This window comes from Trichoderma ghanense, assembly GCF_004382785.1.
Source record: "Trichoderma ghanense strain CCMA-1212 chromosome Unknown scaffold_21, whole genome shotgun sequence".
Classification (NCBI taxonomy): domain Eukaryota; kingdom Fungi; phylum Ascomycota; class Sordariomycetes; order Hypocreales; family Hypocreaceae; genus Trichoderma; species Trichoderma ghanense.
The window spans coordinates 135511-158686 of NW_027395684.1; the positions used below are offsets into that span (position 1 = coordinate 135511).

Consider the following 23176-nt stretch of genomic DNA (forward strand, 5'->3'; position numbering starts at 1 on the left):
AGAAGAAAGTGGAGAAGAGAAAGGGCGGAGCGCGAGATGGATGAGCTCCTCCTATCACATGACTAGACTAACTGCATTTGGCGAGCAATGACTTACGCTAACTTAATTCGACAAGTAGTCGGCGGCCCCGCTTTAAGCTTCAACACCAAGGCAAATCACTTGCAAGCATCACAGCCAGCGACTTGTATGAGAGGCGATCACACGATCATCTGCAGATTACAAGCCAGATACGCCGATGCGATCTCAGTTAATGCTCCTCAAAAAATCAATTTGACTGTGTTCCTTTTTCAGAATAGTACGCATCTTGACTTTCCAACAACGTGTTCCAACAATAGCTCTAGTCCAACATACCTAGGTAAACATCCATGAACATCAATGTGCCCATCTCCCATCCTTTAAAAACGCTCGCTCCAACAGTCGATTCATCAAGCATCGTCAATAACAGTGCCGTTATCATCAAACTCAAAAACCTCCTCGAGAGCCAGCGCACTCTCCGAATCCCGCGCAGTCTCACGCTGCATTGCCAGCGACGTGATGAGCTTCTTGTCCGGCCGCAGAACCCCCCACATCTCCGGAATCACAAGCACCTTTGACGTCTCGCCAGAGTCGCTTCGCGCCATCGCCTTGAGGTAGGCAAGTTGCTTTCCAGCCATGTTCCAGACAAACTTGACTCCCTTGTAGTGGTTCTTGAACGTCGTCGAAGCCTTCAGGAGCTGCCAGTTGCTCAACGCCGAATCCTTGCTGGCGTCATGGAGCAGCGCCGGAAACTCGCCGCTCAACAGCAACTCGGGCGGCGGTTGTATGTCCAGCCATTTCTGGTATAAATCCTCGACATTGTCGGCATATTTTGAGTTTTCGTATCCATCACGCGAGATCACGCGCCACTCGTCTGAGAGAGCAGTGATGCTGCGCTTCAGATATGTCAGCAGCTGTCTGCAGCCGGAAGAAGTCGTCGCCTGCTCTTCGTAGAGGTTAATGAGCTTCGTGAGGTCCGAGTCGTAATTCTGCACCTTTTCGTCATTCTCCTTGATGGAGTCGTTCAAGCTGGTCAAGACTTCGTCAATGACTTTCTCGGCGACGTCAAATCGCAAGTAATCGAGAATATGCAGTTGGCCTCGCTGATCGGGTAGTCGCGTTCCTTTCTCTTTTGCATATTCGGGCTCGTTCAAAAAGATCGACTTCTTTCCAAGATGCACCTTGACGAAACGGTGCCAGTCTTCCTGAGTAAACTCAATGCCCTGCTTGCTTTGGTCAACCAAGTAGCCAAGCAAGTGACTCAAATCTGTAGCGGCCCGATCTTTAACTGAATTGTGTGCGTAGCACAGCCTTTCCTTGTATTTTGTACATCGACCCAGAAATGAAGGCTGCAAATTGAACAAGAATGCTCTGGATATAAAGTCGGCACAGGCATCCTCGAGAAGCTCGGATCTGTTACTCCTATACTTGTAGTAGTTGTTGCTTTCGACTTCGTCCAGAATACTCTTAAATTGTGTACCCATCTTGCGCAGGTATCCGCTCTGGATCAAGTCGGGCTTCTTAGGCACGAGAGCATTGCTGAAGTTCTTGACAATGTTTTGATCCCAGCACACCCACGCCAAGTCGCCGTCATAGTCGCCACCGGATAGCTTATCAGCAAGGGGATCTCTGCCTTTGGTGGAGAAGATGATGACATCCTTGAGCTTTCGAAGCTCCGGCCTTGAGACCACTTTCACCCTCTGGATATCGCTGGGTAGATGGGCTGGGGCTCTTGCCACCAAGATATCCATGTCCTCAAGCAGCGTGTCGGAGAATCCCTCGGCTTGAAACTTTGTGGAAAACGAAAGGTGCACCTCGTCTTCTTCAAGGGTCGATGTGAAGTCTGCAGCCATGTATATGTAGGCCGAACATGGTATGGTAATGTTCATCTTGGTCTTGAGGACATCGGCCTTCTTCTTGCACATGTCCCAAACAATATCCTGGAGGTATTCCAGCTTCCTCTGATCGAATCCTGAATCAAGCAGAAAGGCTACCTTGTCCGCACTATTATCGGGGAGACCGGCCAGAAAAAATGCTGATCCATCCGGCAATCGGTCAGTCTTTGAGGGCCGAGATTGATGGATCCATAAGCGGAGGCTCATGGGATCTTTCATGGCGGCTGCTTGCTCACCAAGGTCGGCGTGCAAGGCTCTCCCTAGATGCTCAGCCATCACGCGGCGCATTACGTTGGGCTCCGGTGACTGGGCTTCTAGCACGGGTATGAACTGCTGGTTCAGAGAGGCCGACCTCAACTCTGATGGCCAGTTTCGTATCTCGAGTGTTCGGTGATGAGGGTCGTCGAAGTCGCATTCCCACTTATTCTGTGACGGGTATATTTCAACCCAGTCTCGCTCATCGTCGCTTTCCACATCAATCAACCACATGCCCTTGGCGCTCCCGAGTCGACCTTGGAAGCAACTCGGACAGTCGGACAGCCCCAGAGCTTCGGCGACTTTCTTGGCCAGGCTTGGCGATATGCGACCGATTCCGTCATTCATTACCTTCTCATGCCCAAGGTCTTTGCACCGGTCGAGGATTTGCTCTTTCTCAAGAACGACAGTTGGCCAAGTTCGGCTCAGACCTAGTCGTTGATATGAGCGACAACGATCCTCGGAATGGGAGAGGGGATATCGAAACTTACTCAATGCTAAGCGAGAGAACAGCTTGGGAATGGGCTGCTGAGCATTGCGCTCGTTCCCGACGTCAAGGGCCCATTTCAGCAGGCCGCTGAGCTTCATTTTAGTGCGTCTCCTGGTCTCCAGCGCTTCCTCCAGCGGCGGGATCCCATCAGGTATAGAAGGGCTGCGGAAGTTGTTGCCGTCGCAAGCGAAGAGGTAGATCCTGTCCTGCCGTGTGCTACGGGTTGTGCTCGAAATCTTCTTCTTGCCCTTCACATCGCGCACGAAGAACGGCTTCCAGGACCGCCCGAGGAAATAATGCCGTGACTTTGTCAGCCAGTCTACAATCTTTTCAAGGCTCTTCGCCTCTTTGAGCACCTTGGGGTCCCCGTCTGATGATTCGGATGGCGATGGAATAAGGATCTCCAAGAAGCGATCAGCACCAAACCGACGAGCCAGCCGATGGCCCAGCTCAAGCCCCAACGGTTGCAGCCGAAGACTGTACAATGGCCCACCGTCCTGGTTGTAGACTAGTTCAGCTGAAAGCATGACCGTCTTGGACTTGGTCTGAAAGTCCGCCAATGCTATGCTCCATGCCGCAGAATTGCTGGAGGGAGGCAAGCTTTTGCCATGGAATAGCGGGTGCCCTGATATAATTTCTCTGAGGCTGGTTTGGTCGTGCCACTTATCATTCGGCTCATACAATAGGTCAAACTGCTCTAGCGAAACTTTGCAGTGAAGAGCAGCCCTCGTAATCTCCCATATAACAGCTAATGGCGCTTGCGTCAACTCGGGGTGTGGCAATTTCGCTGCGAGCCCTCTTGGTTAGCAGTGAAGGAGCTCTGGTAGTTTCATATGCTTACGCCAGATACTAGCAAGTCTATCTTCGATCGCCTCGCCATTGCCGTCAACGAGGTTCTCGGACTGCGAAGGTTCATGCTCTCGCTTCTCTTTAGACTTGTTAGGTCTATGAGGGAGAGAATTTTCGGCTGGCTGAAAGTTGTCTCGACTTTGGCCCACGTTGAACGAGTGCGAGAAGGATTCGACTGTCGTTTGTTGCGACAATGGGTAGTCATATGCCTTGTCTGGGTAGCTGGAGTCGATGGTCGTTTGGCTGATGAAGGATTCGTCCTGAGTCGGCTTTTCAGAAGAGACTTCAGACTGAAAAGACGTTCGACTTGAGACAAACGACCTATCGTAACGTGGCTGCTGAGGGGGGGGCGGAGGAGGCGGCTGAAGGTCGTCCTCTACATACATAGAGCGGGCCTTCGAGGTCATCGATACATCGGATCCACTGAAGGAGTCCCTTGAGCAGACGGGGAGAGCATCGACTGCATCATGGTGATCGTAGCTGTCAGATAATCGGCCCCTAGCCCGCTTTGCCGAGTACTCTGCCATGTCCTCGGACACTCTCTTGCTCCACTGCCGCGACTCCACGCCATCGACATCGCAAAGGATACGCAGCAGGCGCTCCTGGAGCAGGGCCCGAATCGCCGCGGACAGATGCCGGGTGGTGCTGCACGACGCAGCATCGGTGAGGATGAGGCGGCCTTGCTGCTCAAAGCGGCCCAGGCATGCAGCTAGCCGGTCGTCTCCGTGGTAATGCAACAGCCGTATCCTCTGGTGGATGTCGTCCACCCGCCTCTGCTCGTCGCGCGCCTCCTCGTCGCTGAGCTGCCGCTCACGGTACTTGGGCTTTCGCAGCTGCAGCGCAAAGGTGTCATCCAGGCGACTGATGATGCGGTCCAGCTCCAGGCCCGACCGCTCATGCCCGCGAGACATTGGCCTGCCCTCTGCGCCTCTCTGGGCCGTTGGGCCTCTCCGGCTGCCGGAGCTGAGGGAGGGTCACCGATGCTCGCCCTCGTACAGCTACTAGCAGATCTCGGAATCCACCAGCTCGATCGGTCTTAATGGAAGTGAGACTCGAGTCGCAATAAGCCTTTCCCTCGCCTTGTAGGTGGATGCAGGCCCAAGGCTAAACTGTGCCTCTCCCGCAAAATGCGGGGAATTTCGCCAAGCCGTCAACAGGAAGTAGCAGCTCCACAAAAAGCACGTGTGCTGCCACAGGGGACTGCCGGGTCACGTGCGCTCTCGTGTCGCGTCATCCCCCAGCTTCTCGCCCGCGGGCCGCCAGTTGATCCGCCTCGCGAGTCCCAGGCACTTCCGGCTCCTCCACCATCTTGCGCTTCATGGAGATGCTCCGGAGTTCGGCGTTGATGAAGCTCACAAACTCACGGCAGCTCACGCTCACCTCCAGGTAATTGGACGCTCGTCTCCACCGCATGCAGTTGAAATCATCCGTGGCGCTGAGGCTGTTGCATCGAATCCAATCATGGTCGACCATGACGCCGACGAGCAGGTGCCGGTCGACGATCTGACGCCGGAGGAGGCCAGTCGCATCATCCATTCGCACCGCAAGGTTCGATACGGTAAGCCGGAGTCGTCTGATATTGATATGTCCCGGTCGTCATGGCGGCTATAAGCTGCTGGTACTACCAGATGCCACCACTCCCTAGTCATCCCGAGGCCTCATCACATCCAGTGCCGCGAGGCTAATGCAACCAACACAGGGACCGCTTGCTGGCCATGCCGCCAGCGCAAGGTCAAGTGTGACAACCAGCAGCCGTGCGAGAACTGCGTCAAGCGAGAGCACCCTCAGCTGTGCTCTTACAAGCCCAACCGCTCCTCGGCTAGCAAGAACAATGCCGCCGCCGCTCACACCCGCAAGCGGGCTCGCTCACCGTCTGATGCAGACGACGGCGTCAAGGATGAGCGCCAGGAGAGCTGGCCGCCAGCAATTGGTAAATCCATGTCATTCTGTGCGCGCCCATCTTCCTAATAACGCCTTGTAGGACTGTCCACGAATCAGGATGACTCTGATTCGGTCCCTGACCGTTATGTTGGACAAAACAGTATACCGGCACTGCTAGGAGAGCAGTCGCCAAACAACAAGGAGGACGGGACGGATATTCGCCGAGACATGCGATCTATCCTGGGGCTTGACACCTCTGCCCCTTTTCCTCTCATGTCATCCAACCATCTCCAGAGGCTTGCCCGTGATATTGCGACCGAGTTACCATCAGATAGAGAAGTGATGAAGTATGTGAAGTCTAGCCTTGTTAAATGCGTCTCATACTAACCAACTCAACAGGCTCTTCCGCACTTACAAAGAGATTCCGCAGCCCTTCTGGGGCTTTGTCCTGGATATCGACGAGCTCGAGTCCAATCTCATGATTTACCTCGAGGACCGATCCCGTAATGCCTCCAAATCCGGCAAGACGTCGAAGCCTGTCACGGCATCTTGGCTGGCCATCCTCTTTGCAGTCTTGGCAGTCGGCTCCCAGTATCACGAGTCTCCGTATCACATCCGCACCAAGGATTCGCAAAAGTATATTCAGATATCTTTCCATCTTCTCCGACTAGCAAACTTTCTATTGAGGTGAGACGTCCCAGTCAAGGTCAACAACGTACGGGTCCTAACCGCCCGTCATCAGGCCATCGTTTGACTCGATCCAAGCCTTGCTCTTGACCAACTTTGTCCTTCTCAATGACATGAAGGCCGAGGCATCGTGGGCACTCACGGGCCTCACGTGTCGCCTTGCCCAATCCCTCGGACTCCATCGCCCAACCATCCGCGGCAGTCGCGAGAGTTCGCCGCCCGCCGCCAAGTCCAAGGAGATGATTCGGCGAAGGCTGTGGTGGTCATGTGTCTGGCACGATACCCTGACGTCCTTGTCTTTTGATCGGTAAGTCTGCAGTATCAACCTGTCAGAGTATGATGCTGATAGGGGTTCGCTCGTAGGAGCTCAATGACAAACATTCCGAGCTGCCCGATTCCCCACAGCTCGGATGCATCCGTGGGCAACTATACCTATCTGGAAATGATGTACAATCTCATTGAAATCATTTCGCGCCGACTGAATCCCGATGTCATGGCTTCCGCTACCTACCAGCAGATTTATGAAAACTGCGAGGCGGTAGAGGAGCTTCGCAAGCGGGCTGCCCCCCATATGCAGGACAAGGAAAAGTGCAAGACGGCGTTGGACCGTCTTCAATTCTTCGCCATCCGCCTCCATACCTCTTTTGTCATCTCCGTCGCATGCCGACCGGCGCTTCGTAGGGACTGTCCCTTTGATCCGGCGCAGAAGAAGGCCTTGTCAGAGAGATGCAGGGTTAACCTGACTGAGACGGTAACCATGTTCCTTGCCATGCATCAGCTGTCCGTGATTCCCACGCGAAGCTGGGCCTTTACCTACCACGGCCTGTCGTCGGCTCTGCTGCTTGGCCTCCTCTCCGACACCAAGTCTGACCCCGAGGTCCGACAACTCCAGGGGGACCTGATCGAAGCTCTCTCTGCGACGGCGGCCAAGGAGGTTAGTTCCCCAGAGGCCCACGTCGCCAAGACCGACAAGGACATTGAGCTGTCCGGCCCCCTGTGGAGGGCACTCACAGCCCTCAAAAACATCTACGACCACGGACAAGTCAACATGTCGAGCCTCAAGAGAGACGGCGAGCTGTCTGCCGTGGCCAGTGGGAGCAGGACTCCTCTGCATCTGGGGCTCAACGGCCAGGGCGGATACAACAACATGATATCGAATCCCTCATTTCGACCCGTAGCCCCGGTGACGGATGCCCGCGAAGACGCAGCGATGGCCATGGCCGAGATGCAGAACGGGGCATCCATCGACATGTCAGCGTGCGTACCATCTCCCTTCGTTCACTCAAACACGTGAGCTTACCTCATGATACAGGATGACCTACCCTCAACAAATGAACAACAACATCGCCATGGACGGCATCCCCCCCATCGTCGACCCAATGCAGTTCAACGCCCCCATGGAGCTCTACGATTCCATCTGGGTCGGTACGTTAAAACTCGTCACATGCAACTCTCCTCCTCCTCCACAAAATCCCATTAGCAAAGTGCTAATGTTTCTTGCTCAGAATCCCCTCCTGATCCGTGGAACACCGGCGTCGACGCCTTCAACTTTGACTTTTTGGCGCAGCCCCCGCCAGGTCAGAACCATCAGCAATATTATTTCTAATCCCCGCTTCAAATTGGTGAAAATAAGGTGTTTCTGGAAAATTGTTACTTTTGTGCTCATCGTAATGAGTTGGGAAAGTAGAAATAGGTATTGGTATTGGATAATGATGATGACGGAGTATCGGATGACGATGAATGAAGAGTGTGCGAAGTGGAATCATGATCGAAAAACCCCTATCAAGCATAAGGTAATCATCATCATCATCGTGAACGAGGTAGTATATCCCAGTCATGTTCATCGGGTAGCACACCAGTCAGTATATCCCAGTCATGTCCATCGGGTTGCACTCCAGTCAGTATATCCCCATCATGTCCATCAAGTGGCATAGTACCAAGGCCAGGAGAAACAAACATTGTCAGCGCTCTCTTTGAAAATTCATCTTGCAAAGGGTTCTGTACAACCCTGCAATCATATCGCAAAAACAAAAAAAAAGTCCAAGAAAAGCGGTTACCCATCCCCCCCCCCCAAAAAAAGAGGAGGATGTTAAAACACGGCGATTCAGGAACCTTCTATGTATTCGCGACGAATCAGTGCTCATCATTCAATGTTTGTTCTCCTGCCCCCTTTGTGCCACCCAGACATAGGTACGACACCACCGCACCTGGTCATAGATAGGAATATCGTCACTGAAGAAGGAAGCAGTAGAGGAAGGAATGACGATGCTTTTTTATTTTCCAAATGACCTTTGTCTTTTCTTTCTTTCTTTTTTTTTCCTTTTCACTGTTTATTTCTTCGTTTTCCGGGAAGTGCTCGAAACGAGCTTCTTCTTCATATGCTTCGGCATCTTTTCTTTCCTCTTCTCCCGCTTCGCCTCTTTCACGGCCAACTTGTGTTGCTGCAGGCCAGAAAGTCAGTCCGTCAAATATCCTAACATTAATCAAGTTGCAAGGGAAACATACCTTCTTCTCATCCTTGTCCTCAAACTTGCGCCCCCTCGGCCGTCCCTTGTCAAACCGACTCTCATCCCCATCCTCATCCTCATCCTCGCCATCAAGCGAGGCTCCCTCCCCAGACTCATCCTCCGACTCGTCTTCCTCCTCCTCCTCTCCCTCGCCGTCTCCCTTGGGCGCAACAACCTGATCAGCAAGCAGCTTGCTGTACACCAAGTCACTGCCCTCCCCAAGATTCAGCCTCTTGACGTCCTTCTCGACATCATACACCTGCTCCAGCGTCTGCGGGATGTACTGGTTGCGGAAAACCTCCGTGTCCACCTCCTCGGCGGCGGCCTCTTCCTCGTTGGCAGCATCCCGCCTCGTCTCGTACAGCTTCGCGAGCGCCTCCCCGAGCGCCGGCTCCTCCACGGGGCCCTCGGGCGCCGTGATGAAGTTGAAAATCGCGCGGTCCGGCAGCGTGTCGACGCCCTTGCGCCGGAAGAAGTCGCCCACGTTCTTGATGTCCATGCGCAGGAACTCGAGCGACCGCGGGTGGTCCGGCTCCACGCTCTGCGACACGTCGATGATGTACAGCTTGCCCGCGTGGTACAGGATGTTGTACTCGCTCAGGTCGGCGTGCACCAGCTTGCACACCTGGTACATGCGCCGCATCGTGCCCAGCAGCTGCGCGTAAAGCGCCTGCCACTGCTGGTCAACGTCGTCGCCCTTGAGGTTGGCGTCGCGCAGTCGCGGATACGCCCAGCCCTTCTTGTCGCCCAGGAAGCCCATGACGAGCACGTGCAGCTTGAGAGCCAAGGGCTCAGGACAGGGGATTCCGGCGTTGTATATCCTCCTCAGATTGCGATACTCCTTCTCGGCCCATAGCTTGACCATCTTGCGGTTGTTGCCCTTGTCGAAGCCGCCCTTGAAACGGTGCTCGCCAGTGATGTACCGCTCACGATCCTTGAAGACCAGGATAGCCGTCTTGTACACCTTGATAGCCCTCTGCGTCGCCGCACCAGTCTCCTCGTCATACGACACCGCACCGTACACATTGGCCTCCTTTCCGGTGCTGATGGCGCCGTGCACCTCGCTGACAACGCCGCGGTTGATGAGCTGCAGCAGAATCATGCGCGTCCGCTGGTCCAGCACCTGCTCGCTGGTCGCCCGGTCCGCCTTGTCCTTGTCGCGCTCGCCATCGTGCTTGCCGCTGTCGAGCCGGATCTTGGCCGCGTGCCTCGCCAGCGCGGACACCTGGTCGTCGACGCTGGCGAGCGTGTTGGCCTTGGGCTTCTGCTGGTTCGACCGCGGGATGGCTGCCGCGCCGCCGTCCGCCAGTTGCCGCTGGCGGTTGTACGTCTTGGTCAGGTCGCCGTCGCCCGCGGCCCAGTCCTCCTCGTCCTGCTCGTCAACGTCGTCATCGAAGATGTCCTCGAGGTAGTCGTCGTCGTCTTCGTCCTCTGCACCAGCGGCATCCTGGGCATGCGCACCGGCCTGTTGCCTCAGCAATTCGCGGGGGACCTGTTCCGTCTGCTCGTAGCCCTGGTTGGGGGTGTATTGGTATGGTGGCTGGTGAGGTGCGGCCGGGGAGGCTGCGACACCTTCTGTGTCCATGGTGCAGGTGATTGGCTTTTTGCCTGTATGTGTTTCTGATGCGTGTCTCTCTTCTTCTATTGAGCGTATAGCAAGCAGAAAGTTTGCCGTCTATCGCAATTTGAAGCAGAACTGGGGGGGAAGAAAAGAGGAGCAGGCGTGCACCTTGATGATTGCTCGACGAAATATCGCCCGCCTATCGATTTTTTATCTTATCTGAAATTTTATGTTTCCGTGTTGGTGGCGGTTCCTCCGCTGCTAAAACCGAGGGGTACTTCGCCTCAAGTCTCTGCCTACTGCGACTACTGACGTATTCTTGCCAAAAATGGCAATTTCGCCCCAGTGAGTCACCTCAATGACTGCAGCAGATGAGTAAGAGGTACTTCCGCGGCAAGTACTTACCTAGAGGTAGGTAGTATTCCACAGCACAACCATCAGCGATCAGTCATCAACTAAAGTCCATCTTCCTTTGACCTCAAGCTTCCATTGAAAGACTATTGGCAGTCTCACATCTATCCCTACCCTCTTCCGCCAATGCCTTGAAGAAGGAAATGCATCTACTCCTTTCATCGGACCTTCTTCAAGTCAGACGCGCTTCAATCTTACAACCCTTGAGTCACCTTATTCGTGTTTTGACTCAGGGCTTAAAGCCGCCAGATGCCGGCTTACACAGCTCTCTCTCTTCCATGCAACAAACCACCACAGCAAGCAAAGGAGAGCATCATCCACACATGGATTCATGTGATTCAACTGAGACAGAAAGTTATCGTGTGCACTCACTCTTAAATCAAAACCGCCGTGCGTGAGAAAAGAGGAATCAATGCCGTCATCCAAGCTTGATCGTATCGTCAGGTGGTGCCAATTGGATTTGCAAAAGCTGAAATGCAGCTGTGAACACGAAATGCGGCAGCGAGCAAGGGGCACGGCCAGCGCATATCTGCTGATTGCTCCATGTCTCGGTCTATCTCTAGGGGGGATCGTCACCAAGGAAAATAAGAGTGTCTCAGAAAAATGCCGTCGTCTTCCCGCCTAGTGTTTTCTGCAGGACATGCGGACGCCGTGCTACGCCCGTCCTTTGAGCGCTGCGAGATGCAAAATTACTCGCCCCGATGCTCATGCCTCGAATGACATTCCTACACATTCCTAGCCAAGGCTTGGGCAGATATCACGAGGATATCTCGACATCTCTATATGGCAATGATCAGTCGGTAACGGAGGCTGGTCTTCCGCCATCGTAACCACCAGAATCGGAGATGGAATCCAAAAGGGTGCCGGAATGCCATGGGATATATAATACGCGTAGGGGTCGTGAAGTATCCGTCCTTCTCCCTTCCAGTATCAAGGATTTTCTTCTGTCTCGACTTCCAACATAAAAGGAAGCCAGAGAGCCACCGGAAGTTGATCTCTTTTTTCGACATTTCCCTTTTCTGCCGTTGGATATCAGCCGGGTTGCCATAATCCGCCATCATGAAGTTCCACGCAGCGGCTCTCACCCTTGCGTGTATAGCAAAGTCGGCCTCGGCCGGCGTGGCCCAGCCAAGGGCAGATGAAGTCCAGTCGGATGAGCAAGGCAAGATGTTCTCCATCGAGCAGATCCCGAACGCAGGTTACAAAGGAGACATCCCGGCCGCCTATATCTCAGCTCTGGCCAAGTACAGCCCCAGTATTCCGGACAAGATCAAGCATGCCATCCAGGTCAATCCGGACCTGAATCGCAAGTTCAGCAAGCTTCTCAATGCTGGTAAGTTGCCCCCTTTCGAGCATGACCGTGGGCCAAGTGCTAATGCAGAAACAGGCAACATGACTGGCACTGCCGTTGCCTCTCCGCCTCCGGGAGCTGATGCCGAATATGTGCTGCCCGTCAAGATTGGCACCCCGCCTCAAACCCTCCCCCTGAACCTCGACACGGGCTCATCCGATTTGTAAGTTGATCGCCTGATGTGCCACACAAAGAGACAGAAGAAGAGCTTCTCTAACGCGAAACGCAGCTGGGTCATCTCGACCGACACATACCCGCCCCAGGTCCAGGGCCAGACTCGCTACAACGTCAGCGCGTCCACGACGGCCCGCCGCCTGAACGGCGAGTCGTGGGTGATCCGGTACGGCGACGGCTCGAGCGCCAACGGCATCGTGTACACGGACCGGGTGCAGATCGGCAACACCTTCTTCGACCAGCAGGCCGTCGAGTCGGCCGTCAACATCTCCAACGAGATCAGCGACGACAGCTTCTCGTCGGGCCTGCTGGGCGCGGCCAGCAGCGCGGCCAACACGGTCCGCCCGGACCGGCAGACGACGTACCTGGACAACATCAAGAGCCAGCTGGCCCGGCCCGTCTTCACGGCCAACCTCAAGAAGGGCAAGCCCGGCAACTACAACTTTGGCTACATCAACGGCTCCGAGTACACGGGCCCCATCCAGTACGCCGCCATCAACCCGCAGAGCCCGCTGTGGGAGATCTCCGTCAGCGGCTACCGCGTCGGCAGCGACAACACAAAGTACGTCGCCCGCGTGTGGAACGCCATCGCCGACACGGGCACCACGCTGCTGCTCGTGCCCGACGACATCGTCAGCGCCTACTACGCACAGGTCAACGGCTCCGTCTTCAGCAACGACGTCGGCATGATGCTCGTGCCCTGCGCCGCCAAGCTGCCCGACTTTGCCTTTGGCCTGGGCAACTACCGCGGCGTCGTGCCCGGCTCGTACATCAACTACGGCCGCATGAACAAGACGTACTGCTACGGCGGCATCCAGTCGTCCGCGGGCGCGCCCTTTGCCGTGCTGGGCGACATTGCCCTGAAGGCGCAGTTTGTCGTCTTTGACATGGCCAACAAGGTTGTCGGATTTGCCAACAAGAACACCGCGTAGATGAGTATCAGGTAGATGTTGTCTGCGAAACCATGGTATGGACCCAGTCAGTACACGTTTTGATCAGTACCACGTTTGGATTGTCGGCAAGGGATGAGCTGGAAGAGAGCAAAATTCTGCTCCTCACGGGATCCATGATTTTTGATGATTAATTTGACTCTTGTTTCGGCTTTTGGAAAGGATAGTATCACCTAGTGGGCCATTAGGAGGAGATATCCAGGAGGGGCGATGCCAGTCAGATTCAAGTATCTTCAGTCTTTTCAGATGCAACTAGTTTGGCAGCTGTCAACATTTAACCTTTTGGTTCCTCGCAGAATAATCTCCGTGAGATGTAATTTTGTCAGCCGAATCTCATGGCCGTTAACCAGTCCGTTCTCATTGTCCGCATCTCACTAACACGACTCGGCCCCTCCTCACCAAGCAACACATGTACATGTATACAGCTTAAATCCGTCGCAACCGCGACTTAGCAACGATAAGAGCGCAAAGGAGTCGTGATGAACAGCTACGGCTGGATTTGTGTTGACAACTAGTACAGACAATCCTTACGAGGAATACCGTATGGTGCGTTTTGATTCACACCTCTCTCGAATTCCGGGTAAGTTGGACGGACCATTTGTCAGGAACCGGGCTGCCAACAACGGCAATGCCTGCAGAAAGCAGCAAGAACTGCCCATGGCTCGGGGACTTGCTCAGCCGGCCAATGATGGACCAACATGAAGGCAGCCTCACCAGGTCATGCCGTCAGATGGCCTGGACGGGAAGAATTTGCTACGGAGAGACCGGCTTTGACTTGGCTTGGACGCTTGTGAACAAACGCTCGAGAGCTGCCCAAGGACATAAGCACAGGCTATATAAGGCCCAATGGACGGCGAACCGGGCGCCGGGCCTCAGCAGCTCACCGTTGCCAACCTGCGAACCCTCAACCAGCAAGTCAAGCGATTCCACCTCCTCAGGCACCACAAGGCAATGGCGTCCAACATCCTCGTCCTGGGCGCCGGCGAGCTGGGCCTCGCCGTGCTGGAGGCGCTGTCGCGGCACCCCAAGCGCCACCACGCCCGCATCGCCGTCCTGATGCGCCAGGCCGCGCTCGACTCGGCCGCGCCCGACAAGAAGAAGCTGACGCAGCGACTCCGGGCGCTCGACGTGCACCTTGAGGCGGCCGACGTGGTGCAGGCCTCGGTGTCGCAGCTCGCCGCCGTCTTCGCAAGGTACGACGCCGTCGTCTCGTGCACCGGCATGGGCCTGCCGCCGGGCACGCAGGCCAAGCTGTGCGAGGCCGCGCTCGAGGCGAAAGTGCCGCGCTACTTCCCCTGGCAGTTCGGCATGGACTACGACGCCATCGGCCTGGGCAGCTCGCAGGACCTGTTTGACGAGCAGCTGCTCGTGCGCGCGATGCTGCGCGGCCAGGACGCCACGCAATGGCTGGTTGTGTCGACGGGCCTCTTCATGAGCTTCCTCTTCGTGCCCGAGTTTGGGGTCGTCGACTTCGCCTCCAAGACGGTCCGCGCCCTCGGCTCCTGGGACAACCGCATCACGCTGACGACGCCCGAGGACGTTGGCCGGGTCACGGCGGACTTGGTGCTGGATCCTCAGGGCCTCCAGAACCGGTGCGTCTTCGTCGCCGGCGACACCCTCACGTACCAGCAGCTGGCCGACCTGGTCGACGAGCGCTTTGGCACCAAGTTCCGCCGCGAGCTCTGGGACGCGGAGGAGCTGGCCAAGCAGATGCGCGAGGACCCGGGCAACAGCTATGTCAAGTACAGGGATACCTTTGCGCAGGGCAGGGGGGTGGCCTGGGGCCAGGACGAGACGGTCAACTTTGCGCGGGGGATCAAGATGACGGACGTCAAGGCGTATCTGGCGGCCATGGACGCGAAGCTGGAGTGATTGGAGCGCGTACGGATACTTGTATGATTGGCCTCTGTATCGATGCCTTATGTGTTACGACTCGTGTTCTGTCTCTGCTTGTTGTTTATTATCTTGCTAGACGCAACGAAACAACGGTCGACATGCCTTATCAGCCACGAAGCAATGCTACCTTGCCTTGATGGCTCGCATGCACATGTAAATGGACGAGACGGCAATGGATGCACGCACTTTGCTATCCTGCACCGCTTCATGGATGGCACACTGCATGATATGATTGGCTCTCTCTGTTGTTGGGCAATTCATCAAAGCATGATATTGTATTACTACTGCTGCTGCCATCCCTCATTCCATGACATGAAAACCATGTGAAGAAGAATACGAAGCTGTATACCGTATCCCATCCGCTGCACCCCTATTGACTGTACTGTGCTCTGGATCTCTGCATGAATGCATCACATCGCATCAGACACAATCCTGCCACCGACATCTCCTCGGCTCCGGTCTGCCCCGTGATGCGCATTTTCCACTGAAACAAAGGACTTGCAGGCCATGGCAGTCTTTGCCGCGGACTCAAACCACATACCGGCGCCCTCCGTCTTTGTCGAGTGTGCTCGCATACTTACAGGCCACTAATCGTACTGTTCCGTGCGTGTAGGCAAAAAGCGGTCTCGAGCCCCCTTTGATATCTTCCCCAGCTCCCCACAGTAAAGCTACTCTTTGCGATTCCAGTATCCTTACGGAGTAGATTGCTTGAATACTCGTCTCATTCCATATTCACATGGAAAGCAGTTTGACGCAGAGCCTCGGGATCGGGGTTTGCAGCGCTCTGGTCCCGTGGGCTTCTGGATGACTGTCCTAGGGGGGCGACGGCAGCCTAGTAAGAGGCGCCCCTCGATAACCCGTCACCACACAAGTTGCCAATCCTGAGACGGACAAAGAGAACCGTTCAAGCCACAGATAACCAAGGGGGCGGCTGCGACTGCATGTACAGTACATGGAAGGACGGCAAGCGACTGATAAGCGGCGGCTTGTCCACATGGGAGGCAGTCCTGCGTCGGCCAACGCATCCGGGCCATTTTAGGCTCCGGGGAAGCATTCCAGGATGCCGGGGGGGCTTGCGGCTGTCCTTGTACCCATGACCTGTCTGGCGCTTGGAGAGATGGAACAAGCAATAATATTATCAGTACTTCTCCCTGAAGCAAATAAGACTGGGGACGATGATGAAGCAAGCTTGTATGCCTACAACAAACCTGTAGTAAGCGCCTGTCCAACGTCTAGGAGACGAGCCAAGGCATGCAATCCAACGGGTAAGGCACTCGGTTCATGACGACATTCGCATTTGTCCATTACAGCTGCAGGCGCAGGCGCAGGCGCTGCCGCTGTTGCAAACCGGAAACTTCAGCTTCACCGACAGGGTACCTTGGCGCTGTTGATAGCAAGTAGCGGTACCTCATCTACGCCCTCTTGACCTACCGCCTCCCACCCACCACGAGTACCGCTACCTATGACCAATATGACGTGGAACAGCTTCTCGTACCTGGCCCGTATCCACCCCCTTGTCCTGTCTCTGCTCTCCGCACTGCCCATGCATGCAGCCCGCACGCCGCTTTCCCTTTCCGGCCGCCTGCCTCCTATTCTGCCCCCGTCCTCTTACCGGTGACACACCTCTCCATCATCGCCCACACCTTCTTTCACCTATCGTAGCACAACCACCCGGCATAAGGTAACCAGCCACAAGGCGGCACTGTGCACCTCGTTATCGCCTCGTCCTTGCCGTCAGCCCTCCGCTCTGCCGCTTCCAGCCAACAGCCCCTTTTCCCGAGCCCAGCCGCCGGCCCAAGGCTCTTTTGACCCCAAACTGCGCCACCAGCCCGGCCACTCCTTGGATTAGACCTTTGGAGTGAGTCACGTCATGCGCTCGTCCAGCAAACCGGCCAGATGACTCCCTCCGCGCCCAATCAGCACGCCATTATGCCAGTCGGACCCCCGAGCGCAGGCAAACAAGATGCCCTCGGACTGATATAAGATCTCTTCTGGGCCGGGGTCCGCGCCAGAGTCTCTCTACCTTATGCTCGCTTGCTGCTTCTACACACTCTCGGAGCTGCTACTGCAACGAGGGCTTCTTCTTTCTCTGGCGCGTCTTATACCTCTGCTTGCGCCTTCTGTAAATCCTCCGTCCGTCATCGCGTCACTGCTTCACTGCCTGTCGCTCGACCTACGCGACTCCGTACCTACTTGTACTGCTGCTCCTCCGGACAAGCATCCAAGCAGGAGTAACCCCTTCGTGCTCGGCACACTCCCCCTGGTAAGCGATCCGCCTGCCTGGAACCGTATTAGTCTCTCTCATCTCGACTGACATGCCGCCCCTTTCAACAGTTCATCGCCTCTCCTCCCGTCCTATACCAGTCATCATCTTCGATATCATCGTCTTCGACCCATCCTCTAGTACCATCCGATAAGCTGCGAAGCGTCTCTCCCCAGATCGTATCTACATCAGCCGTATCCCTATAACAAGCCATCATGGATATCATGGACCGCAGCTCCCTTTCATCCCCTGCCGTCAAGCGTCGCCACGCACAATCCAAGCGTGCAGTCCTCCGGCGCCGTGGCACCAACTACCTTGTCAGGTCTACAGCGAAGCGCTTGATAGAGTCTAAGAACCACGCCATCTACCATCAGTTCTCCTACCAGCAATGGCCAAGCTACCCTTGCCTCTCCGGTGCCTGGCAGGCCCGGCGAAAGGACGGCGGCTCCTCCGATGACCCCCGTCCTCTCCGATCGCACGTTGAGAGGGATCTTCACGCTGTCCTCGCCGCTTCACGCGAGCAGCAGCGCAAGCGTGGAACCCGCCCGCCCGCGGTATCGCCTCGTAACGAAGAGGAGGAGGGCCGGGACCTCGCTCGCAGCGCCATTGCGCTCCCTAGTGATGCCTCCCGCCTTGCGAGGCGACCCAGCTTCGAACGGGAGGATGCTTTCCGCGTTGCGAGCACGGCCAAGGGCAAAGTTCAGACACGGGCTTCTCCCAAGAGCGAGGACGCCCAGATCGCTGAGCTGTACCTCCAGGGCCTCCTGTATGATGGTGACGAGCAGCGTCCTGAGGAAGCCTTTAACCTCAACAGCATCCAGCATGAGGATCCTGTGTACACCATTCGCCCTGCGAAGCGCGGCCGCAAGTCCAAGAAGGCCGTCAAGCCTTCTCTCGTCCTGTCATACACCGACCTCGGTGACTGCAGCGTCCCTGCAAAGGCCTCGAAAGGTTGCGCATCCGCTGATGATACAGCGGCCAACGAGGCCTTCCCTCCTCTTCGCGTCGTCTATGGGCAGAACTCATCAAACCCCAGCTTTGACGTCGAAACATCTCAGCTCCCGGATCTGACGCACGACGACAGTCTTTCTGACTACGACTGCTTCACCGATCACGAGCTTGACGATGACGTGCCATCCCAGACGGAGATTGTGGATAACGCAAACAACGCGTCAGAGACTTGGATCATGCTGGGTTGATCGACTTGTAGCAGGTCTGCATGGAATCCCCCCGTGCTCCGCCGGGATTTGGACACTGGATAGGTGGGAGAGCCTCACCTCAGACTGATCCATCACACAAACCTGGCATGCTTTCTTTTCTTTTGGCGTTTCTCTTTTCTCTTTCAGGTCGGACGGGATACCTGGGATCGGGTTAGATTGTATACTACAGCCAGCATAGCGAGTGGTGTACCAGCAGATCCACGACGCCAGTTTGCGTCCCCGCTTGGGATGGGTGACGATGTCTTCTTTTCGCTTAGATGATAATGAGTTTTCAGCTTGGGGGTTTAGTATTCTGGTTTAACTCGCAGGAAGGTGGTTCACAACACATATTGCACTTCTTTTCGATCATATTGCCCGTGATGGACTTGATCCGCCCGTGCTAGAGGAGGATGTTCCGAGAGCGGCCCCAGATTTCGATCGAGCTCCATTTGCGCCACTGGTTATTGAGATGACGGGCTCTGTTATGTGAATGTGTGTAGGGCGGTGTTACCGTGACACATGACGGAGTCGGAGTGTTTCCGGACAGGAATCGGTGCCACTAGGCTGGTACCTTGATTGAAAGGTGTGGTGTATGGAGGTTAGAGAGGGTCTGAGGGTTTGAAGGATCCAACGAACGAGGTGGATGTGAAGGATTTTTCCTAGGCTTGGATGAGGTTTGGCCAAGTAGTAGTGTTCTTTGTACAATTAGAAGCGAAAGTGTCTTTGTGAAATTGTTGCTTTGATGCCGGGAAGAGAATACTGGATACCTTATTCTGAATGAGAGATGGAAAGAAGGTGTAGTTTGGACCACGCAGGGTAATTTATGTGGACGCCCAGACTGGTGGAACACTCGTCGCAGGTTAACACGGGCATGTCTGTGGATGATTTTTCATTCGTCTTCTTCTTCTTTTCAGGTTTATTGGAGGTATCAATACACCGCTTTGTGATACTCATTAGCTACCTGCTTTGTCTGTGACGTTGAGTTTATGGAACATTGTGCTCAAGGTGTGTGTGTGTTACATCGTATCGAAACATCCCACATTTCGTCCTCTACGGGAATAGGTTGGTGTGAATATCGGCTTCTACAGCTATCGCTCGTTTCGCAGTTTCTGTTGTGTTTCATTGTTCGAGATATTTCTACGCCGGAGCTAAGATGATGGCTAAGTCGCCTAATGTTCGTGGAGGGTTTGACTTACACCAAGGGCGCCGTTTGGTAGTCTTTTTGTAAGTATATGGCTTTGGCTGAAGATTTATCTCCATCGGCACCATTGCGATAGCGTAAAGACTACATCAACATGGCGGAAATCTTTGCGTAGAACCCTTATTTAATTGCTGGGTGGTATTATATGGCGGACCACATGTAAGCTTTTTGAGGGGTTCGTCTGCTATGAGGATAGGCAAGCTCTTAACGAGATGATCAAGAACGGAGGAGCTAATGTACGTTGTCAATGTAACTGCAAGTCGACGACATATTGCTGTACACTTGCGGAAAGATGCAGATTCAAATTAGAACACAATTGCATAGGAAAAATAAGCATAAATTGACAAGCTTCGGGGTATCAAGACAGATACAGCATTGGCTCTCGGTCTTGGTAGTATCCTCGCGCATGTGGTTGTAATCTCGCATCTGAATAGTCCATCGCTGATGTTTCCAAGAGAATTCCGGGAGTCAAGGTCCTGAGCAACTTGTACCAGAACCCCTCCTCACTCCTCATCAGCACCTGATACGCACATCGACAAAGCTGATGCCATCAAAACCCTCCAATGACGAAGTTGGCTGCCAACATGTTGATGAATCCCTCCAGGAATTCGCCGCGCTATCTGACCCAACAATGACGGGCGCACATTATGCCCACCCAACCTGGTTTTAGCACGGGTAGTTTGATTAAGGATATGACGACTTGTCGTGAAACAAGAACGACCAACGCCTCCGGCGCCAACCGTCCGTGGCTTGAGGAAACGACGTGGAAAGGCTATATTCGTCGGGACACTAACGCACCAATAGCCAGAGATGTTGGTTGGGGCAAGTTGGTTGGATGGTTGTTGTGCCTGAGAGCCCACACACCAGTCCGCAAGTTCGGGACAACAACACTACATAGCTTTTCAAGACTGTAAGGATCATGATTTATGAAGAACATGGATAGATCGCCATTGATTTGAAAATCCGTCAATAAGATGATATCGCCGTCAGACGTCATTGCAGCTCTTTCTGTTTCTCCGTCGCAGCATGAGGCCGTAGCCAATCATGTCTCGACTTACAACTGCCGTTTGTCCCTGGCTTACATCCATATGGGCCACTTCCATCCTTCGCCCTGCTTTTACGAGGTCTAATCCTCTTCCCGTTGAGGCGGACATCTAAAACGAGCTAATGCGAAGAAATGGATTGATTCAGGGCCTTGCGAGAGGATCTAACGTGCAAAGAAAGTTGTCAGCTTGTTGGTTGTTTGCTCCGAATGGTTTTAACAAGCGGCGAAGCACTAGTAAGCACTCCGGACATGGAGTTGCTTACTCTAAATTCCAAATAGGTTGAACAAGGATTCAAACACGAATCCTCCGTGATCCAGAAGCCCGTCTGCGAATTTGGAATTCCAAGCGGTCTAGTCATCGCCCGGACCGAAGCTTACACCCTTGATGCATAACCGAACAACTAAAGAAACTCGGAGGACAGTAGACAGCAAAAGTCCGGCCGTAGCAGCTGCCATTGTGCCGAATCCACGGACGAGCTCGGATGGAAGGCACCGCAGCAAACAAACTTCAACAAACCTCAATATCCAACTGCCGGGCAACTCAATCAGATATTCCTGTGATTATCAAGCATTGATCCGGGCTGCCCGACGGGCGCAAGGACAGACAGACAAGGATCCTCGCCAATCCACTCTGCGACGGTGCTTTCTTCTTACCGGAGAGGCTCAGTCAACCCGGCCTCAAGAGCTCGAGGGCGTATAGATCCCATCATCAAGCGTCCAAAAAGCCATTTTCAAGGGATCAGCCCCGTCGGATGGCTCGAGCGTATGCCTTTCCGCACTTGGTCATGTGCTGGTGAGCCGGGAATCTAACTACAACCAGCAACCAAGCAACGACTCTCTGCGATGGCTTGCATATGTGGACCGCCCGAGCACAGGTTCACGGGGGAAGAAGCGACACATAATGGCCGGGCGATGAATAGGAGCCGAGCTGACGCTCACGGCAATTCGTATACAAAGGACAATGGAGGAGCTTCACGGCAGCTTCACCGCCATGATGGATATATAAGTCTGCCCGCTGGTCCCAGGAACCAACAATGTAGGGCCTATTATCCCAACATCACTACTCACAGAGCCCAGTTGTTCCCCTCAACACCACAGGCCATCATGTTGACATCAGCAGCCCTCCTGGCCCTGGCCACGGCCGTCGCAGCCCGGAAATGCCACGACCTCACCATCCCCATCTCCATCTCCTCCCGAAACGCCGTCTTTAACCTCCCCGCCCCCGTAACAGAATGCCAAGTCAACCAGTTCTTCCTCGACTTTGTCCGCCCCGGCTTCAACATTACCGACAATTACCTAAAAGGAGTATGAACAACTCCCATAGAAACCCATGCCATCAACTCTTCGCTAACAAATTCAACTCCCCCCCAACAGTACAACACCGTCACCGGCCACTACACCATCGCCGCAACCTACTGCCAACCAGACCACGGCCCCGGCAAAACCCTCCAGATCCTCACCCACGGCGTCGCCTTCGACCGCACCTACTGGGACCACCCCCTCAACAACCACGAATACAGCTACGTCGCCCAGGCCGTCGACCACCACGGCTACTCGACCTTCGCATGGGACCGCCTCGGCGTCGGCCACTCCTCAAAGGGCGACCCCGTCAACGAGATCCAAAAGTCCCTCGAGCTCGCCGCCCTCACCCAGCTCTCCACGCTCCTCCGCAGCGGCTCCGTGAAAGGCGTCGACGCAAAGTTTGACAAGTTCGTCCACGTCGGACACTCCTTCGGCTCGGCCATGACGTACAACTTCATCAATCAGAACCCGGGCTTTAGCGATGCCGCCGTCCTCACGGGATACAGCCAGAACCCAGGCTTCCTCGCCGGCTTCGCCCTCGGCGGCAACTTTAAGCCTGTCAAGGAAATTTCTTCTCTAGCGGGCTCGTATCCTGCTGGGTATGTCGGGGTGCCGTCTACTATTGGCTTCGAGATCCAGTTCTTCGCCCCCGACGATTTCGACCCCAAGATGCTTTCCTACGCAACGAAACACGCCCAGCCGGCTACCCCTGGCGAGCTCCTCACTCTCAGTTCTGGTGGCGGTGATATCAATGCCTTTAACGGTAGCGTTCTCATCATCACAGGAGGTAAGGCTTCCATCCCAGCCCGGCTAGCGGGACTTGTGAGCCGCTGTAACTTGTCTAACTCATCTTCAGAACGCGACGTGCCCTTTTGCGGCGGCAACTGCTCCGACACAACGACCATCCAGGGGGCTTATTCCGACCTCATTGCCGCCTCCGAGCCCTTCTTCCCCAACGCCACCTTCAGCTCGGTTGTCGTTCCCAATGCCGGCCACGGCTTGAACTTGGGTTATTCTTCCCAGTCTGCATACGACTCCATCTTTGAGTTTCTGGAGTCGACTTTGTAGGAGAGGGTATAGATGAGGGGGTAAACATGACTTGAAACGAACATGAAATACCATTCTATTGCTGTTAATATCTGGACCTATGGTAGTAGTAGTCGAATCCTCGAATACATGCAGAAGGTTGAATTGCGCTAGATGTTGCTTCTTATTGTATTGGTCGTGTCTGACTCCCTTTACCT

The 23176-nt window shown here is 54.8% G+C and overlaps 7 protein-coding genes across 7 annotated transcripts; 5 read left to right on the forward strand and 2 right to left on the reverse strand.

Moving 5' to 3' along the window:
• Nucleotides 1-425: 425 nt before the first annotated feature.
• Nucleotides 426-4415, reverse strand: CCMA1212_010044 (putative RNA-dependent RNA polymerase SHL2; the record flags this gene model as incomplete). The annotated part of the gene is made up of 2 exons (XM_073707099.1): nucleotides 426-3442; nucleotides 3497-4415. The coding sequence occupies 2 exons, from the start codon at nucleotides 4413-4415 to the stop codon at nucleotides 426-428; spliced, it is 3936 nt and encodes a 1311-aa protein (XP_073554371.1).
• A 550-nt stretch (nucleotides 4416-4965) lies between these two features.
• On the forward strand, nucleotides 4966-7678 carry CCMA1212_010045 (uncharacterized protein; the record flags this gene model as incomplete). The annotated part of the gene is made up of 8 exons (XM_073707100.1): nucleotides 4966-5062; nucleotides 5204-5434; nucleotides 5486-5732; nucleotides 5785-6072; nucleotides 6128-6379; nucleotides 6436-7329; nucleotides 7385-7497; nucleotides 7578-7678. 8 exons carry the CDS (start codon nucleotides 4966-4968, stop codon nucleotides 7676-7678), a joined length of 2223 nt encoding a protein of 740 aa, XP_073554370.1.
• A 724-nt stretch (nucleotides 7679-8402) lies between these two features.
• CCMA1212_010046 (Serine/threonine-protein kinase rio1) lies at nucleotides 8403-10164 on the reverse strand (the record flags this gene model as incomplete). Its single annotated transcript, XM_073707101.1, has 2 exons — nucleotides 8403-8513; nucleotides 8578-10164. 2 exons carry the CDS (start codon nucleotides 10162-10164, stop codon nucleotides 8403-8405), a joined length of 1698 nt encoding a protein of 565 aa, XP_073554373.1.
• A 1446-nt stretch (nucleotides 10165-11610) lies between these two features.
• CCMA1212_010047 (Endothiapepsin) lies at nucleotides 11611-13008 on the forward strand (the record flags this gene model as incomplete). The annotated part of the gene is made up of 3 exons (XM_073707102.1): nucleotides 11611-11884; nucleotides 11939-12065; nucleotides 12132-13008. The coding sequence occupies 3 exons, from the start codon at nucleotides 11611-11613 to the stop codon at nucleotides 13006-13008; spliced, it is 1278 nt and encodes a 425-aa protein (XP_073554372.1).
• An 864-nt stretch (nucleotides 13009-13872) lies between these two features.
• Nucleotides 13873-14898, forward strand: CCMA1212_010048 (uncharacterized protein; the record flags this gene model as incomplete). Its single annotated transcript, XM_073707103.1, has 1 exon — nucleotides 13873-14898. One exon carries the CDS (start codon nucleotides 13873-13875, stop codon nucleotides 14896-14898), a length of 1026 nt encoding a protein of 341 aa, XP_073554365.1.
• A 2502-nt stretch (nucleotides 14899-17400) lies between these two features.
• On the forward strand, nucleotides 17401-18384 carry CCMA1212_010049 (uncharacterized protein; the record flags this gene model as incomplete). The annotated part of the gene is made up of 1 exon (XM_073707104.1): nucleotides 17401-18384. The coding sequence occupies one exon, from the start codon at nucleotides 17401-17403 to the stop codon at nucleotides 18382-18384; it is 984 nt and encodes a 327-aa protein (XP_073554364.1).
• A 3350-nt stretch (nucleotides 18385-21734) lies between these two features.
• Nucleotides 21735-23000, forward strand: CCMA1212_010050 (uncharacterized protein; the record flags this gene model as incomplete). Its single annotated transcript, XM_073707105.1, has 3 exons — nucleotides 21735-21935; nucleotides 22005-22719; nucleotides 22789-23000. The coding sequence occupies 3 exons, from the start codon at nucleotides 21735-21737 to the stop codon at nucleotides 22998-23000; spliced, it is 1128 nt and encodes a 375-aa protein (XP_073554431.1).
• Nucleotides 23001-23176: the final 176 nt, after the last annotated feature.